The sequence below is a fragment of the Pleurodeles waltl genome, chromosome 6 (assembly GCF_031143425.1).
Source record: "Pleurodeles waltl isolate 20211129_DDA chromosome 6, aPleWal1.hap1.20221129, whole genome shotgun sequence".
In the NCBI taxonomy this organism is placed as follows: Eukaryota; Metazoa; Chordata; class Amphibia; order Caudata; family Salamandridae; genus Pleurodeles; species Pleurodeles waltl.
The window spans coordinates 18,510,839-18,529,962 of record NC_090445.1 but is presented as its reverse complement, the minus strand read 5'-3'; the positions used below and the strand labels follow the sequence as shown (position 1 = coordinate 18,529,962).

At 51.1% G+C, this 19,124-nt stretch overlaps 1 protein-coding gene across 2 annotated transcripts in view; it reads right to left on the bottom strand.

Moving 5' to 3' along the window:
- Window positions 1-19,124, bottom strand: part of HMCN2 (hemicentin 2) — an 816,728-nt gene that overhangs the window by 446,309 nt on the left and 351,295 nt on the right. For both annotated transcript variants that reach the window (XM_069237054.1, XM_069237056.1), the window contains exons 24-25: window positions 10,156-10,428; window positions 9,855-9,938 (exon numbers count right to left, since the gene is read on the bottom strand). In XM_069237054.1, coding sequence (XP_069093155.1) covers window positions 9,855-9,938; window positions 10,156-10,428 — 357 coding nt within the window. The remainder of the gene's footprint in view (window positions 1-9,854; window positions 9,939-10,155; window positions 10,429-19,124) is intronic.

Below are 19,124 nucleotides of genomic sequence, written 5' to 3'. Positions count from 1 at the left end.
AGGGCAGGGGCAGCCTGTGGAGGTGTAGAAGCAGGGCAGGAGCAGCCTGTGGAGGAGGGGAGGCAGAGAGGCAGGAGCAGCCTGTGGAGGAGGGGAGGCAGAGAGGCAGGAGCAGCCTGTGGATGAGGGAAGGCAGAGAGGCAGGAGCAGCATGTGGAGGCAGAGACCCAGGGCCAGCACGGCAGGAGCAGCCTGTGGAGGAGGGGAGGCAGAGCAGCCTGTGGAGGAGGAGAGGCAGGAGCAGCATGTGGAGGCAGAGACCCAGGGCCAGCAGGGCAGGAGCAGCCTGTGGAGGAAGGGAGGCAGAGAGGCGGAAGCAGCCTGTGGAGGAGGGGAGGGAGGGGAGGCAGAGAGGCAGGAGCAGCCTGTGGAGGAGGGGAGGCAGAGAGGCAGGAGCAGCCTGTGGAGGAGGGGAGGCAGAGAGGCAGAGAGGCAGGAGCAGCATGTGGAGGCAGAGACCCAGGGCCAGCAGGGCAGGAGCAGCCTGTGGAGGAGGGGAGGCAGAGAGGCAGGAGCAGCCTGTGGAGGAGGGGAGGCAGAGACGCAGGAGCAGCCTGTGGAGGAGGGGAGGTAGAGAGGCAGGATCAGCATGTGGAGGCAGAGACCCAGGGCCAGCAGGGCAGGGGCAGCCTGTGGAGGAGGGGAGGCAGAGAGGCAGGAGCAGCATGCGGAGGCAGAGACCCAGGGCCAGCAGGGCAGGAGCTGCCTGTGGAGGAGGGGAGGCAGAGAGGCGGAAGCAGCCTGTGGAGGAGGGGAGGCAGAGAGGCAGGAGCAGCATGTGGAGGCAGAGACCCAGGGCCAGCAGGGCAGGGGCAGCCTGTGGAGGTGTAGAAGCAGGGCAGGAGCAGCCTGTGGAGGAGGGGAGGCAGAGAGGCAGGAGCAGCCTGTGGAGGAGGGGAGGCAGAGAGGCAGGAGCAGCCTGTGGATGAGGGAAGGCAGAGAGGCAGGAGCAGCATGTGGAGGCAGAGACCCAGGGCCAGCACGGCAGGAGCAGCCTGTGGAGGAGGGGAGGCAGAGAGGCAGGAGCAGCCTGTGGAGGAGGGGAGGCAGAGAGGCAGGAGCAGCCTTTGGAGGAGGGGAGGCAGAGAGGCAGGAGCAGCATGTGGAGGCAGAGACCCAGGGCCAGCAGGGCAGGAGCAGCCTGTGGAGGAGGGGAGGCAGAGAGGCAGGAGCAGCATGTGGAGGCAGAGACCCAGGGCCAGCAGGGCAGGGGCAGCCTGTGGAGGTGTAGAAGCAGGGCAGGAGCAGCCTGTGGAGGAGGGGAGGCAGAGAGGCAGGAGCAGCCTGTGGAGGAGGGGAGGCAGAGAGGCAGGAGCAGCATGTGGAGGCAGAGACCCAGGGCCAGCAGGGCAGGAGCAGCCTGTGGAGGAGGGGAGGCAGAGAGGCGGAAGCAGCCTGTGGAGGAGGGGAGGCAGAGAGGCAGGAGCAGCCTGTGGAGGAGGGGAGGCAGAGAGGCAGGAGCAGCATGTGGAGGCAGAGACCCAGGGCCAGCAGGGCAGGAGCAGCCTGTGGAGGAGGGGAGGCAGAGAGGCAGGAGCAGCATGTGGAGGAGGGGAGGCAGAAAGGCAGGAGCAGCCTGTGGATGAGGGAAGGCAGAGAGGCAGGAGCAGCATGTGGAGGCAGAGTCCCAGGGCCTGCAGGGCAGGAGCAGCCTGTGGAGGAGGGGAGGCAGGAGCAGCTTGTGGAGGAGTAGAGACAGAGAGGCAGGAGCTGCCTGTGGAGGCAGAGACCCAGGGCCAGCAGGGCAGGAGCAGCCTGTGGAGGAGGGGAGGCAGGAGCAGCTTGTGGAGGAGTAGAGACAGAGCGGCAGGAGCTGCCTGTGGAGGAGGGGAAGCAGAGAGGCAGGAGCTGCCTGTGGAGGTGGAGCCAGGGCTGCTAGATGGCCCAGGAGCCTGAGGGTTGTGGCGACAGCTGCGGTGTGCACATCTTGTCAGTGAAGGACGCATGTAAAGCTGACGATCTATAGAGTTTACTTAAGGCATTTTCCTTTTTTTAAAAGATTGAAAGTCATAACAGGTTAATTGACATTATGGCCCTCATTCTGACCCTGGCGGTCTTTGACCGCCAGGGCGGAGGACCGCGGGAGCACCGCCGACAAGCCGGCGGTGCTTCAATGGGGATTCCGACCGCGGCGGTAAAGCCGCGGTCGGACCGGCACCACTGGCGGGGTCCCGCCAGTGTACCGCGGCCCCATTGAATCCTCCGCGGCGGCGCAGCTTGCTGCACCGCCGCGGGGATTCTGACCCCCCCTACCGCCATCCAGATCCCGGCGGTCGGACCGCCGAGATCCGGATGGCGGTAGGGGGGGTCGCGGGGCCCCTGGGGGCCCCTGCAGTGCCCATGCCACTGGCATGGGCATTGCAGGGGCCCCCGTAAGAGGTCCCCTAAATGTATTTCACTGTCTGCTGCGCAGACAGTGAAATACGCGACGGGTGCAACTGCACCCGTCGCACAGCTTCCACTCCGCCGGCTCGATTCCGAGCCGGCTTCATCGTGGAAGCCTCTTTCCCGCTGGGCTGGCTGGCGGTCTGAAGGAGACCGCCCGCCAGCCCAGCGGGAAAGTCAGAATTACCGCCGCGGTCTTTCGACCGCGGAACGGTAACCTGACGGCGGGACTTTGGCGGGCGGCCTCCGCCGCCCGCCAAGGTCAGAATGAGGGCCTATATGTATTTTTCCAACCCTCCGCAATTTGTATCTGCTCGTGTTCAATGAAGGCACCACTTTTGACAGCAAGAACTGCCCATTTTTAGGCTTAAATTTAATGTCACCTGTAGGAAGTTGGCTCTGTATATACTATTTCAAAGTAAGAAATAGTGTGCACAGAGTCCAAGGGTTCCCCTTAGAGGTAAGATAGTGGCAAACGTAGATAATACTAATGCTCTATTTGTAGTAGTGTGGTCGAGCAGTAGGCTTATCAGAGGGTAGTGTTAAGCATTTGTTGTACACACACAGGCAATAAATGAGGAACACACACTCAAAGACTTACTCCAGGTCAGTAGGTTTTTATATTGAAAAATATCTTTTCTTAGTTTATTTTAAGAACCACAGGTTCAAGATTTACATTAAACACTTTAAATATAAGGTACTTCACTTAGATACTTTAGGAACTTTGAATAAAAGCAATATCATATACAGTCTTTGTAAAAATGGCAATAAGCTCTTTTCAAAGTGGACACAGTGCAAAAAACAACAGTTCCTGGGGGAGGTAAGTAAAGGTTAGATTAGGAGGTAAGTAAAACATTTACAAGTCTCAGTTCTGGGGCATAGGTAGCCCACTGATGGGGGTTCAAGGCAACCCCAAAGTTACCACACCAGCAGCTCAGGGCCGGTCAGGTGCAGAGGTCAAAGAGGTGCCCAAAACACATAGGCGCCTATGGAGAACAGGGGTGCTCGGGTTCCAGTCTGCCAGCAGGTAAGTACCTGCGTCCTCGGAGAGCAGACCAGGAAGGTTTTGTAGAGCACTGGGGGGGACACAAGTAGGCACACAAAACACACCCTCAGCGGCACAGGGGCGGCCGTGTGCGGTGTGCAAAGCAGGTGTCGGGTTTCAGGTAGGAAACAATGGAGGGGCCCGGGGGTCACTCTAGCGGTGCAGGCAGGCACAGGGGGGGCTTCTCGGGACAGCCACCACCTGGGCTAGGCAGAGGGTCGCCTGGGGGTTACTCTTGCGTTGAAGTTCGGTTCCTTCAGGTCCTGGGGGCTGCGGGTGCAGTGTTGCTTCCAGGCGTCGGGTCCCTTGTTGCAGGCAGTCGCGGTCAGGGGGAGCCTCTGGATTCTCTCTGCAGGCTTCGCTGTGGGGGCGCAGGGGGGTAGTCTCTGGTTACTCACGGGCTCACAGTCGCCGGGGAGTCCTCCCTGAGGTGTTTGTTCTCTGAATCTCGAGCCGGAGGCGTCGGGTGCAGAGTGTGAAGTGTCACGCTTCAGGCGGGAAACATGCAGTCTTTGAAAGTTGCTTCTTTGTTGCAAATAAGTAGCTGGTTTTGAACACGGCCGCTGTTCATGGGAGTTTCTTGGTCCTTTAGTCCAGGGCAGTCCTCTGAGGCTTCAGAGGTCGCTACTCCCTGTCGGATGCAACGCTGGAGCAGGTTTTCGAAGTTGGAGACAGGCCGGTAGGGCTGGGGCCAAAGCAGTTGTCGTCTTCCTCCTTCTCTGCAGGCTTGTAGGTCAGCAGTCCTTCTTGTTTCTTCAGGTTGCAGGAATCTGATTTCCTGGGATCTGGGGAGACCCTAAATACTGAATTTAGGGGTGTGTTTAGGTCTGGGAGGGCAATAGCCAATGGCTACTGTCCTTGAGGGTGGCTACACCCTCCTTGTGCCTCCTCCCGGTGGGGGGGGCACGTCCCTAATCCTATTGGGGGAATCCTCCAAACTCAAGATGGAGGATTTCTCAAGGCAGGGGTCACCTCAGCTCAGGACACCTTAGGGGCTGTCCTGACTGGTGGGTGACTCCTCCTTGTTTTTCTCATTATCTCCTCCAGCCTTGCGGCCAAAAGTGGGGGCAGTGGCCAGAGGGGCGGGCATCTCCACTAGCTGGGATGCCCTGGGGCGCTGTAACAAAAGGGGTGAGCCTTTGAGGCTCACCGCCAGGTGTTACAGTTCCTGCAGGGGGAGTTGAGAAGCACCTCCACCCAGTACAGGCTTTGTTCCTGGCCACAGAGTGACAAAGGCACTCTCCCCATGTGGCCAGCAACTTGTCTGGTGTGTGGCAGGCTGGCAGAAACTGGTCAGCCTACACTAGAAGTCGGGTTGGTATTCAGGGGGCATCTCTAAGATGCCCTCTGGGGTGTATGTTACAATAAATTGCACACTGGCATCAGTGTGCATTTATTGTGCTGAGAAGTTTGATACCAAACTTCCCTGTTTTCAGTGTAGCCATCATGGTGCTGTGGAGTTCGTGCTTGACAAACTCCCAGACCATATACTCTTATGGCTACCCTGCACTTACAATGTCTAAGGTTTTGCTTAGACACTGTAGGGGCATAGTGCTCATGCACATATGCCCCCACCTGTGGTATAGTGCACCCTGCCTTAGGGTTGTAAGTCCTGCTAGAGGGGTGACTTACCTATGCCACAGGCAGTGTGAGGTTGGCATGGCACTCTGAGGGGAGTGCCATGTTGACTTAGTCATTTTCTCCCCACCAGCACACACAAGCTGTGAGGCAGTGTGCATGTGCTGAGTGAGGGGTCCCCATGGTGGCATAAGACATGCTGCAGCCCTTAGAGACCTTCCCTGGCATCAGGGCCCTTGGTACCAGGGGTACCAGTTACAAGGGACTTACCTGAGTGCCAGGGTTGTGCCAATTGTGGAGACAAAGGTACAGTTTAGGGAAAGAACACTGGGCCTGGGGCCTGGTTAGCAGGGTCCCAGCACACTTTCAGATGAAAACAAGGCCCGACCACCACTGCCTTCCTTGCCTATGGTATACGCCTCTCTGCCCGACCACCACTGCCTTCCTTACCTATGGTATACGCCTCTCTGTCCGACCACCTCTGCCTTCCTTGCCTATGGCATACGCCTCTCTGTCCTACCACCACTGTCTTCCTTACCTATGGTATGGGCCTCTCTGTCCAACCACCGCTGCCTTCCTTACCTATAGTGTACGCCTCTCTGTCCGACCACCACTGCCTTCCTTGCCTATGGTGTACGCCTCTCTGCCCGACCACCACTGCCTTCCTTGCCTATGGTGTACGCCTCTCTGTCCGACCACCTCTGCCTTCCTTACCTATGGTATACACCTCTCTGTCCGACCACCACTGCCTTCCTTGTCTATGGTGTACGCCTCTCTGTCCGACCACCACTGCCTTCCTTTCCTATGGTATACACCTCTCTGTCTGACCACCACTGCCTTCCTTACCTATGGCATACGCCTCTCTGTCCGACCACCTCTGCCTTCCTTACCTATGGTATACGCCTCTCTGCCTGACCACCACTGCCTTCCTTGCCTATGGTATACGCCTCTCTGTCCTACCTCCACTGCCTTCCTTGCCTATGGTATACGCCTCTCTGTCCGACCACCACTGCCTTCCTTACCTATGGTATACGCCTCTCTGTCCGACCACCACTGCCTTCCTTGCCTATGGCATACGCCTCTCTGTCCGACCACCACTGCCTTCCTTGCCTATGGTGTACGCCTCTCTGTCCGACCACCACTGCCTTCCTTGTCTATGGTGTACGCCTCTCTGTCCGACCACCACTGCCTTCCTTGCCTATGGTGTACGCCTCTCTGCCCTACCACCACTGCCTTCCTTACCTATGGTATACGCCTCTCTGTCCAACCACCTCTGCCTTCCTTACCTATGGTATACGCCTCTCTGCCCTACCACCACTGCCTTCCTTACCTATGGCATATGCCTCTCTGTCTGACCACCACTGCCTTCTTTACCTATGGTATACGCCTCTCTGCCCAACCACCACTGCCTTCCTTACCTATGGTATACGCCTCTCTGTCCGACCACCACTGCCTTCCTTACCTATGGTATACGCCTCTCTGTTCGACCACCACTGCCTTCCTTGCCTATGGTATACGCCTCTCTGTCTGACCATCACTGCCTTCCTTACTTATGGTATATGCCTCTCTGTCCGCCCACCACTGCCTTCCTTGCCTATGGTATACGTCTCTCTGTCCGACCACCACTGCCTTCCTTGCCTATGGTATACGCCTCTCTGTTCGACCACCACTGCCTTCCTTGCCTATGGTATACGCCTCTCTGTCTGACCATCACTGCCTTCCTTACTTATGGTATACGCCTCTCTGCCCGACCACCACTGCCTTCCTTGCCTATAGTATACCACCACTGCCTTCCTTACCTATGGTATACGCCTCTCTGTCCTATCACCTCTGCCTTCCTTGCCTATGGTATACGCCTCTCTGTCCGACCACCACTGCCTTCCTTGTCTATGGTATACGCCTCTCTGTCCGTCCGATCACCACTGCCTTCCTTACCCTGATCTAGTCTGCGCTAACTTCTTCCACCACCATTCCCTTTCTAACCCTACCCCATCCCAGCCCTGCAGTACCTATTGTTCATTGCTACCATCCCTAATCACCATTCCCTACTTCGCCCTAATCCTCGTCTATCTTACACAGGTACCTGTTAATTAACTGCAATAAGTGATGAAGTAATAAGAACATAAGGACATAAATGAATTTATTTTATATTAGATAAGCATGGTTTGTAATTGGTATCATAAAGTAAGAACAAGTCTTTCAGATACTAAATAAACTAATGTTGGGAAAAACATGACTAGGGACAGACTTGAGATGTAGGGTGTTTTTGTCCAGTTCCTAGCCGTACCCCAACCAAGACCCAAAGGAGAAGTCAACAAACCGAGTGACTGCAACAGAATTGATTCTGAAGTCCTGAAACCTTTTTCAAATCAAGAAGCTATGACAGGGCCAAATCTCCTAATAGCAGCAGAAACACTGAGCTGCCTTGATGCCACCAGAGGGTATCACTGCATTATTGCCCACACTGCCTGGCACCCTTTCATTCTATTATCCACTCATTCTAAGCAACTGGCTGACAATTTGAAAAGAGAAGCAGTGATTTACTAAAGACAATAAGTCAAATGTCGGGTAAGTTTTTTCAAGTGATCAAGAGGCATGCTCATAGATTCACAAAGCCCATAGATTAGCATGCTCATAGATTCACAAAACCCATAGATTAGCATGCTCATAGATTCACAAAGCCCATAGATTAGCATGCTCATAGATTCACAAAGCCCATAGATTAGTATGCTCATAGATTCACAAAGCCCATAGATTAGCATGCTCATAGATTCACAAAGCCCATAGATTAGCATGCTCATAGATTCACAAAGCCCATAGATTAGCATGCTCATAGATTCACAAACCCCTTTATATTTATAAAGTCCACAGGTTAACGTAGCACACAGATTCAAATGCCGTAGACTCACAAAGCCTTCACAAAGCCTTCAGATTTGCATAGACCAGTGGTTCCCAACCCCTGGGTCTGGGGACCCCTGGGAGTCCGCGAAGCCTCCTCAGGGGGTCTGCGACTGCTTAAATATTAGTAACAGATTACGTCCACAGCTTTCAGTAATAACTCAGTGGGGGGAGGGAGGTCCCCGGATTAATAAAATGATTCCGTGGGGGTCCCCGGGTTCCAGTAGTGATAAAGTGGGGGTCTACAGAAGTCAAAAGGTTGGGAACCACTGACATAGACCATACATTCATAGATTCACATAATCCGCAGGTTCAGAAAGCCCATAGATTCACCTAGCCCAAGGATTCTCAAAGTTTATAGATTCTCTTTACACACAGATTTACAAAGCCCACAGTTTCAAAAGCTGTAGATTCACATGGCCTCCAGATTTGCATAGGCCATAAATTCATAGATTCACGTTATCCACAGATTCAGAAAGCCCTTAGATTCATCTAGTCCAGGGATTCTCAAAGTTTATAGATTCCCCTTACCCACATATTTACAAAGCCCACAGATTCACGTAGCCCACAGTTTCATAAGCTGTAGATGCACAGGGCCTCCAGATTTACATAGGCCACAAATTCATAGATTTACGTATTCCACAGATTCAGAAAGCCCTTAGATTCATCTAGCCCAGGGATTCTCAAAGTTTATAGATTTCCTTTACACACAGATTTACAAACCCCACAGATTAATTTAGCTCACAGTTGCATAAAATGTAGATTTACAGGGCCTCCGGATTTGCATAGACCATAAATTCATAAATTCACATAATCCACAAATTCAGAAAGGCCATATATTCACATAGCATTGGGATTTTCAAAGTTCACAGATTTACAAAGCCCACAGATTCAGAAAACCCACTAATTCACACAGGTCATAAAGTAAGGTAGTCCATAGATTCCAAAGACCATTGATTTCATAGTCCACAGACTCAAACAGCCCACACATTTACATAGCTCATGGATTCACAAAGTCCATAGATTCACAAAGCCCACAGATGCATATGGCTCATAGATTCACAGCGGCTATAGATTCCAAAGATCGTGGACTCTATGGTCCACACATTTGCATAGTCTGTAAATTCACATAGCCCTAATCAAAGTGTAGGCCACAGTTCCAATTGTGTTTACTTGGGGTTCATATCGGCAGAATCACAGTCCTGTTTTTACCATTAGAACTAACGTAACTGCTCTATTCAACTGAGTGCATCAAGACCACACTCCTTTATAGTTCGCTAACTTCTGTGTTATATATCTGAAACTAACATTTCACACTGCATCCTCTGAGTAAACCTAGACTACTCGGCCAAACCTACCTTGAGTCTCAAGGAAACTAAGGAATCCTTGATTAACCATTGCTTCCAACAGAGCCTTGGACAGTATGAATAACATACAATCTCACCTTTATTACTGTTAGGTGCCTCCTACAACCAATCAGACCTGAAAAAATGTTGACGCCATCCTGTTCCCCCACCATCAGAAGACCTTCCCATGCGAGTAGCTCCTCTTTACTGTGAGTATCCCCGCTCTCCCTGTGTACGTCCACTCCTCACTGAGACCTCTGTCTCCAGTGTAACTGTACCTCATCTATCTCTGCAACCCTGGGAATTCCTTACCTCCATTATGAAAGGTCTGGCTCCCGGATCATGTCCTCTCACCTTCGAATCCCTCTCCCCACCTGTGAGTACACTCCCCAGCGTGTGAGTATGTGACATCTTCTGGTAGCACCTCTCCTGTGAGTACCCCTTGCCAATACATCTGCTGCACTGTGAGTACTCCTCCTCCAGTAATTATGCTGCCTCATTGGGTACCACACTGTGAGAATGGCTGCCCTTATGTGAGTACCACTCCTCTCCGCTGGTTAAACCCCCGCCAATACCCCTGCTGATGGGTGACTATCTCTTACCTTGCACCGGGCAGGTGAGCGCTACTCTTTCGTGAACTAGCTTCTCCAGCAGGACATCAGCTCTATCCAGGAAAGAAGGGGTCTCTGTAGACAGAAGAAGAAACAGACAGTTAGCCAAGCAGCACAGTGGGTCCTACTCTCACTACCCAAGCCATCCCCTCTCTACTCTCCTGCCCATCTAACACACTGGGCCCCCACCCCCTGTCCCTCCATCTTCCCCTTAGCTCTCCTTCCCTTGGTGCCTACTTATTCATCAGCCAATGCCCCAATCTTCTTCCATGAGTACTGACCCAGCACTTACCCAACACTTCCAAGACAAACTCCAGAGCATCCTGCCCGGCGCTGTTTGTGGCAACACATCGATAGTGCCCGGAATCCGAGTGCTGGACATCCTCAGCACTGATGGAGCCGTCTGGGCCATCCAGGTGCTCCTCTTCCCCCACGGACACAGCTACACCATCTTTGTACCAGCGGAGTGTGGGCATCGGGTCACCCTGGGCCACACAGGGCAGGACCAGATTCTGCCCCAAGAGGGCTTTAAGGATTTTTGGCCCTCGGCGGACTCGAGGGGGGACTGAAACAGGAAAGAGAGACAAGAGCAGTCAGTGTAAGTGCCTGGATAAACCCAGTGTTTGTTGTTGGTACATACAACTCAACACTCACACTAAACCTTTTTCAGAAGGTTAGGAACAGGATCTGAGGCACACAGTGATTAAGGGCCTCCTCCTGTTTCTGGAGAAGGTAGTGAATCAGAGGCAGAATACAACAGTGGAAATTCCTCTGACATAAAGATAGTATGGGAGGGGGAATCTCACAGTAGGATTTGCCAACAGATTTAGCAATTGCTCCAGAATTCAGAGCACTTTCCATTCATAATTTGCTATTTGTTGCGCATAGATATTGAAAAGGAAAGTGGGCAAGGCTGACCCTCCAGGGCACGCCCCAGCACAATGGTGCGGATGCGCAGGAGACATATCGTAAGTTGACGATTGGTTAAAAGGACCTGATCCAAGTGATTACATGTATGGTAATGGCATGTCCTTATTTTCTGCACTGCCTCAATACTTTACAGATTGCATTTGATTTAAGCCTGAGTGCTTTCATGTCACCGGGGATAGAGAACAGATTTATTCTATTTCATTTGTGTGATACCTAGCAAGGGATGGCCTTATCCTTTGAGGGTGACACTTTTATACCCCAATAAATAATCCGCTTTCCTTCACCTGTCTACCTGCAATGGGTGCCTTAAACAGAATATCACTCCCAAACTCCTCCTAATGTACCAAACCTGCACGACGGCCGCGCATCCCTGAGAGAGAGGGTCGATCATAATCACAGAGAGAAGGATGAGGAGTAGGATTAGCGGCAAGTTACAACCCTCAACCTCGTCCCAGTCATTCCTTACGAGAAAAAAAAAATCAAAATTGGACTCAATCTTCCAATGAATATGTCAAAACACAGAGGGGCCTATCACAAACTGCATCTTGTAGTGCGTTTAGTAGTATGACACTTGTACTACCGAAGTACTACAAAATGCTAATTACAAACCTGCGAGTGCAAATCTCCATCATCAACTCTACTATCTTTTCTATGAGGAGATCCTCACACATGTAAATTTACTACTTAATAGTAAATTTGTGAGTGAGCAGGGGAGTGGCTGGAAGAAGGGGCGTGGCTGGAAGAAGGGGCATACTTACTGCTAAGGAGGAGGAGTTGGGGATTATTAAGGAGGGGTATGGTGAGGGCTGGGGACAGGTTTAGGGAGGGGTATGCACTCACCCACAAAAGAGCAAGCTCATTATTATTTAACATGCATTTTATTTTGTTCAATGAACCTTTTTTACTTTTCCCTATACTTTACCAAAGTCAATGTGGAGATCTACCTATGGCAAACAATAGGGACAATTCTAGAAAAATATTATTAATCCTCATAACAAATGAGTAAAAATATGTGTATGTTAAATATTACTGTAAATTAATTTCATATATTTATTTTAAATGTAGGCCAAAATATAAAATGCTACAGTACTAATAACTTGAATTTGAATTAAAGATGTAATTATTTATATACATACACACATATATATATATATATATATATATTATTTTTCTGAAGTTTAAATTAAAAAGTAAATTCTCACATAAAGTAAAAATAAATATTTGTTATTATGCTTTAATCATTATTAAAAGTGATGTATATAATTCATTTAAATTTGTTTGATTATATTTTAATACAAATAAATGTTACATGAATTTATAAATTCAAAAAAGGTTGTTCAAATATTTTAATATTAAAAAAATAATGTTTTATTGTTCAGTTTTTTTAACATTAGCTTATATCCATTTCTATTTAACTCTTTTAAATGATTTAATTTAACAATATTTCCCATGGGGTCGCTACCTCCATTATTTTCTACGGGGTGGTCTTGCAGTGCCAGTGGTTGGCCATGTGTGGTGCTGGACTTACTACTGTTTCTTTGAGGCAGGAGTAACTTCCGCGCCTAAATTTGGTTCTACCCTCTTTTTCGGGGGGCGAAGTCTGTAAGTCTACACTTTTGAATAATTTTACACTCAGATTTTGTGAACAGCCAACATTAGGAGTAAAGTACTCAAAAGTGTAAGAGTAAATTATATGCATAAATGAATCAATAGTTTGGAGTACTGTAGTGAATAGCTGTGTGGGTCAATGCACACCCAGTGAATTATTGAAACTCTAATGAAGACATTTGTGAGACAACGGATCATAACACACTCACTCCAAAGCTCTTCTCATCACTTGCAGTGGGTCCCAGTACTGCAGCATTACCGGTAGAACAGGTCAGGACTGAGGGGCATCGGCAGAGCTGTGTGTGAGTCTCAGTGTGCGGGACTGAGGTGCATTAGCAGAGCTGTGTATGAGTCTCAGTGTTCAGGACTGAGGTGCATTAGCAGAGCTGTGTGTGAGTCTCAGTGTTCAGGACTGAGGTGCATTAGCAGAGCTGTGTGTGAGTCTCAGTGTTCAGGACTGAGGCGCATCGGCAGAGCTGTGAGTGGATCCCGGTGCTGCAGCATTACCAGTAGAGCAGGTCAGGACTGAGGTGCATCGGCAGAGCTGTGTGAGTCTCCCAGGATGCAGCATTACGGGTAAAGCAGGTCAGGACGTAGGCGCATCGGCAGAGCTGTGTGTGGATCCCCCATGCTGCAGCATTACGGGTAAAGCAGGTCAGGACGTAGGCGCATCGGCAGAGCTGTGTGTGGATCCCCCATGCTGCAGCATTACGGGTAAAGCAGGTCAGGACTGAGGTGCATCAGCAGAGCTGTATGTGTGTAGGAGGCTGGACTGGCTTGTAGTGAGTACCAAGGGGTACTTGCACCTTGCACCAGGCCCAGGTATCCCTTATTAGTGTATAGGGTGTCTAGCAGCTTAGGCTGATAGAAAAGGTAGCTTAGCAGAGCAGCTTAGGCTGAACTAGGAGACGTGTGAAGCTACTACAGTACCACTAGTGCCATATGCACAATATCATAAGAAAACACAATACACAGATATGCTAAAAATAAAGGTACTTTATTTTTATGACAATATGCCAAAAGTATCTCAGTGAGTACCCTCAGTATGAGGATAGCAAATATACACAAGATATACGTACACAATACCAAAAATATGCAGTAATAGCAATAGAAAGCAATGCAAGCAATGTACAGTCACAATAGATTGCAATGAGAGCACATAGGTATAGGGGCAACACAAACCATATACTCCAAAAGTGGAATGCGAATAACGTATGGACCCCAAACCTATGTGAGCTTGTAGAGGGTCGCTGGGACTGTAAGAAAACAGTGAGGGTTAGAAAAATAGCCCACCCCAAGACCCTGAAAAGTAGGTGTAAAGTGCACCTAAGTTCCCCAGAGAGCACAAAAGTCGTGATAGGGGAATTCTGCAAGGAAGACCAACACCAGCAATGCAACAACGATGGATTTCCAGACGAGAGTACCTGTGGAACAAGGGGACCAAGTCCAAGAGTCACACTCAAGTCGTGAGTGGGCAGATGCCCAAGAAATGCCAGCTGAGGGTGCAAAGAAGCTGCCACTGGATGGTAGAAGCTGTGGATTCTGCAAGAACGAAGAGGACTAGGAACTTCCCCTTTGGAAGATGGATGTCCCACGTCATGAAGAAGCTTGCAGAGGTGTTTCCGTGCAGAAAGACCGCAAACAAGCCTTGTTAGCTGCAAGGGTTGCGGTTAAGGTTTTTGAATGCTGCTGTGGCCCAGGAGGGACCAGGATGTCACCAATTGCGTGAGGAGACAGAGGGGGTGCCGAGCAAGACAAAGAGCCCACTCAGAAGCAAGCAGCATCCGCAGAAGTGCCAGAACAGGCACTATGAAGAAGAGTGAACCGGAGTTCACCCGAAGTCACAAAAGAAGGTCCCACGACGCCAGAGGACAACTCAGGAGGTCGTGCACTGCAGGTTAGAGTGTCGGGGACCCAAGCTTGGCTGTGCAGAAAGGAAATCCTTCGAAGAGTGCACAGGAGCCGGAGCAGCTGCAAATCACGCGGTACCCAGCAATGCAGTCTAGCGTGGGGAGGCAAGGACTTACCTCCACCAAACTTGGACTGAAGAGTCACTGGACTGTGGGAGTCACTTGGACAGAGTTGCTGAGTTCCAGGGACCTCGCTCGTCGTGCTGAGAGGAGACCCAGAGGACCGGTGATGCAGTTCTTTGGTGCCTGCGGTTGCAGGGGGAAGATTCCTTCGACCCACGGGAGATTTCTTCTGAGCTTCTAGTGCAGAGAGGAGGCAGACTACCCCCACAGCATGCACCACCAGGAAAACAGTCGAGAAGGTCGCAGGATCAGCGATACAAGGTTGCAATAGTCGTCTTTGCTACTTTGTTGCGATTTTGCAGGTGTCCAGAGCAGTCAGCGGTCGATTCCTTGGCAGAAGGTGAAGAGAGAGATGCAGAGGAACTCTGATGAGCTCTTGCATTCGTTATCTCAAGAATTCCCCAAAGCAGAGACCCTAAATAGCCAGAAAAGGAGGTTTGGCTGCTTAGGAAGGAGGATAGACTAGCAACACAGGTAAGAGCCTATCAGAAGGAGTCTCTGACATCACCTGCTGGCACTGGCCACTCAGAGCAGTCCAGTGTGCCAGCAGCACCTCTGTTTCCAAGATGGCAGAGGTCTGGAGCACACTGGAGGAGCTCTGGGCACCTCCCAGGGGAGGTGCAAGTCAGGGGAGTGGTCACTCCCCTTTCCTTTGTCCAGTTTCGCTCCAGAGCAGGGCTGGGCCGGGATCCCTGAACCGGTGTAGACTGGCTTATGCAGAGATTGGCACCATCTGTGCCCATCAAAGCATTTCCAGAGGCTGGGGGAGGCTACTCCTCCCCAGCCCTGACACCTTTTTCCAAAGGGAGAGGGTGTAACACCCTCTCTCTGAGGAAGTCCTTTGTTCTGCCTTCCTGGGCCAAGCCTGGCTGGACCCCAGGAGGGCAGAAACCTGTCTGAGGGGTTGGCAGCAGCTGCAATGAAACCCCGGGAAAGGCAGTTTGGCAGTACCCGGGTCTGTGCTAGAGACTCGGGGGATCATGGAATTGTCTCCCCAATGCCAGAATGGCATTGGGATGACAATTCCATGATCTTAGACATGTTACATGGCCATGTTCGGAGTTACCATTGTGACGCTATACATAGGTAGTGTATAGTGCACGCGTGTAATGGTGTCCCCGCACTCACAAAGTCCGGGGGATTTGCCCTGAACGATGTGGCGGCACCTTGGCTTGTGCCAGGGTGCCCACACACTAAGTAACTTAGCACCCAACCTTTACCAGGTAAAGGTTAGACATATAGGTGACTTATAAGTTACTTAAGTGCAGTGGTAAATGGCTGTGAAATAACGTGGACGTTATTTCACTCAGGCTGCAGTGGCAGGCCTGTGTAAGAATTGTCAGATTTCCCTATGGGTGGCAAAAGAAATACTGCAGCCCATAGGAGTCTCCTGGAACCCCAATACCCTGGGTACCTCAGTACCATATACTAGGGAATTCTAAGGGTGTCCCAGTATGCCAATATGAATTGGTGAAATTGGTCACTAGCCTGTTAGTGACAATTTGTACAGAGAGAATGTAGGAAGTTGGCTCTGTATGTGCTATTTCAAAGTAAGGAATAGCATGCACAGAGTCCAAGGGTTCCCCTTAGAGGTAAAATAGTGGTAAAAAGAGATAATACTAATGCTCTATTTTGTGGTAGTGTGGTCGAGCAGTAGGCTTATCCAAGGAGTAGTGTTAAGCATTTGTTGTACATACACATAGACAATAAATGAGGTACACACACTCAGAGACAAATCCAGCCAATAGGTTTTGTTATAGAAAAATATCTTTTCTTAGTTTATTTTAAGAACCACAGGTTCAAATTTAACATGTAATATCTTGTTTGAAAGGTATTGCAGGTAAGTACATTAGGAACTTTGAATCATTTCAATTGCATGTATACTTTTCAAGTTATTCATAAATAGCTATTTAAAAAGTGGACACAGTGCAATTTTCACAGTTCCTGGGGGAGGTAAGTTTTTGTTAGTTTTACCAGGTAAGTAAGACACTTACAGGGTTCAGATCTTGGTCCAAGGTAGCCCACCGTTGGGGGTTCAGAGCAACCCCAAAGTTACCACACCAGCAGCTCAGGGCCGGTCAGGTGCAGAGTTCAAAGTGGTGCCCAAAACGCATAGGCTTCAATGGAGAGAAGGGGGTGCCCCGGTTCCGGTCTGCTTGCAGGTAAGTACCCGCGTCTTCGGAGGGCAGACCAGGGGGGTTTTGTAGGGCACCGGGGGGGACACAAGCCCACACAGAAATTTCACCCTCAGCAGCGCGGGGGCGGCCGGGTGCAGTGTTAGAACAAGCGTCGGGTTCGCAATGTAAGTCAATGAGAGATCAAGGGATCTCTTCAGCGCTGCAGGCAGGCAAGAGGGGGCTTCCTCGGGGAAACCTCCACTTGGGCAAGGGAGAGGGACTCCTGGGGGTCACTTCTGCAGTGAAAGTCCGGTCCTTCAGGTCCTGGGGGCTGCGGGTGCAGGGTCTTTTCCAGGCGTCGGGACTTAGGTTTCAGAGAGTCGCGGTCAGGGGAAGCCTCGGGATTCCCTCTGCAGGCGGCGCTGTGGGGGCTCAGGGGGGACAGGTTTTGGTACTCACAGTCGTAGAGTAGTCCGGGGGTCCTCCCTGAGGTGTTGGTTCTCCACCAGCCGAGTCGGGGTCGCCGGGTGCAGTGTTGCAAGTCTCACGCTTCTTGCGGGGAGTTGCAGGGTTCTTTAAAGCTGCTTCTTGAAACAAAGTTGCAGTCTTTTTGGAGCAGGTCCGCTGTCCTCAGGAGTTTCTTGTCGTCGTCGAAGCAGGGCAGTCCTCAGAGGATTCAGAGGTCGCTGGTCCCTTTGGAAGGCGTCGCTGGAGCAGAGTTCTTTGGAAGGCAGGAGACAGGCCGGTGAGTTTCTGGAGCCAAAGCAGTTGTTGTCTTCTGGTCTTCCTCTGCAGGGGTTTTCAGCTAGGCAGTCCTTCTTGTTTTTGTTACAGGAATCTAATCTTCTAGGGTTCAGGGTAGCCCTTAAATACTAAATTTAAGGGCGTGTTTAGGTCTGGGGGGTTAGTAGCCAATGGCTACTAGCCCTGAGGGTGGGTACACCCTCTTTGTGCCTCCTCCCAAGGGGAGGGGGTCACAATCCTAACCCTATTGGGGGAATCCTCCATCTGCAAGATGGAGGATTTCTAAAAGTTAGAGTCACCTCAGCTCAGGACACCTTAGGGGCTGTCCTGACTGGCCAGTGACTCCTCCTTGTTGCTTTCTTTGTTCCCTCCAGCCTTGCCGCCAAAAGTGGGGGCCGTGGCCGGAGGGGGCGGGCAACTCCACTAAGCTGGAGTGCCATGCTGGGCTGTGACAAAGGGGTGAGCCTTTGAGGCTCACCGCCAGGTGTTACAGCTCCTGCCTGGGGGAGGTGTTAGCATCTCCACCCAGTGCAGGCTTTGTTACTGGCCTCAGAGTGACAAAGGCACTCTCCCCATGGGGCCAGCAACATGTCTCTAGTGTGGCAGGCTGCTGGAACTAGTCAGCCTACACAGACAGTCGGTTAAGTTTCAGGGGGCACCTCTAAGGTGCCCTCTGTGGTGTATTTTACAATAAAATGTACACTGGCATCAGTGTGCATTTATTGTGCTGAGAAGTTTGATACCAAACTTCCCAGTTTTCAGTGTAGCCATTATGGTGCTGTGGAGTTCGTGTTTGACAAACTCCCAGACCATATACTCTTATGGCTACCCTGCACTTACAATGTCTAAGTGTAAGGAAATGCCTCCTTGGCATGGTTGCCCCCTGACTTTTTGCCTTTGCTGATGCTATGTTTACAATTGAAAGTGTGCTGAGGCCTGCTAACCAGGCCCCAGCACCAGTGTTCTTTCCCTAACCTGTACTTTTGTATCCACAATTGGCAGACCCTGGCATCCAGATAAGTCCCTTGTAACTGGTACTTCTAGTACCAAGGGCCCTGATGCCAAGGAAGGTCTCTAAGGGCTGCAGCATGTCTTATGCCACCCTGGAGACCTCTCACTCAGCACAGACACACTGCTTGCCAGCTTGTGTGTGCTAGTGAGAACAAAACGAGTAAGTCGACATGGCACTCCCCTCAGGGTGCCATGCCAGCCTCTCACTGCCTATGCAAGTATAGGTCAGTCACCCCTCTAGCAGGCCTTACAGCCCTAAGGCAGGGTGCACTATACCATAGGTGAGGGTACCAGTGCATGAGCATGGTACCCCTACAGTGTCTAAACAAAACCTTAGACATTGTAAGTGCAGGGTAGCCATAAGAGTATATGGTCTGGGAGTCTGTCAAACACGAACTCCACAGCACCATAATGGCTACACTGAAAACTGGGAAGTTTGGTATCAAACTTCTCAGCACAATAAATGCACACTGATGCCAGTGTACATTTTATTGTAAAATACACCACAGCGGGCACCTTAGAGGAGCCCCCTGAAACTTAACCGACTGTCTGTGTAGGCTGACTAGTTCCAGCAGCCTGCCACACTAGAGACATGTTGCTGGCCCCATGGGGAGAGTGCCTTTGTCACTCTGAGGCCAGTAACAAAGCCTGCACTGGGTGGAGATGCTAACACCTCCCCCAGGCAGGAGCTGTGACACCTGGCGGTGAGCCTCAAAGGCTCACCCCTTTGTCACAGCCCAGCAGGGCACTCCAGCTTAGTGGAGTTGCCCGCCCCCTCCGGCCACGGCCCCCACTTTTGGCGATAAGGCTGGAGGGAA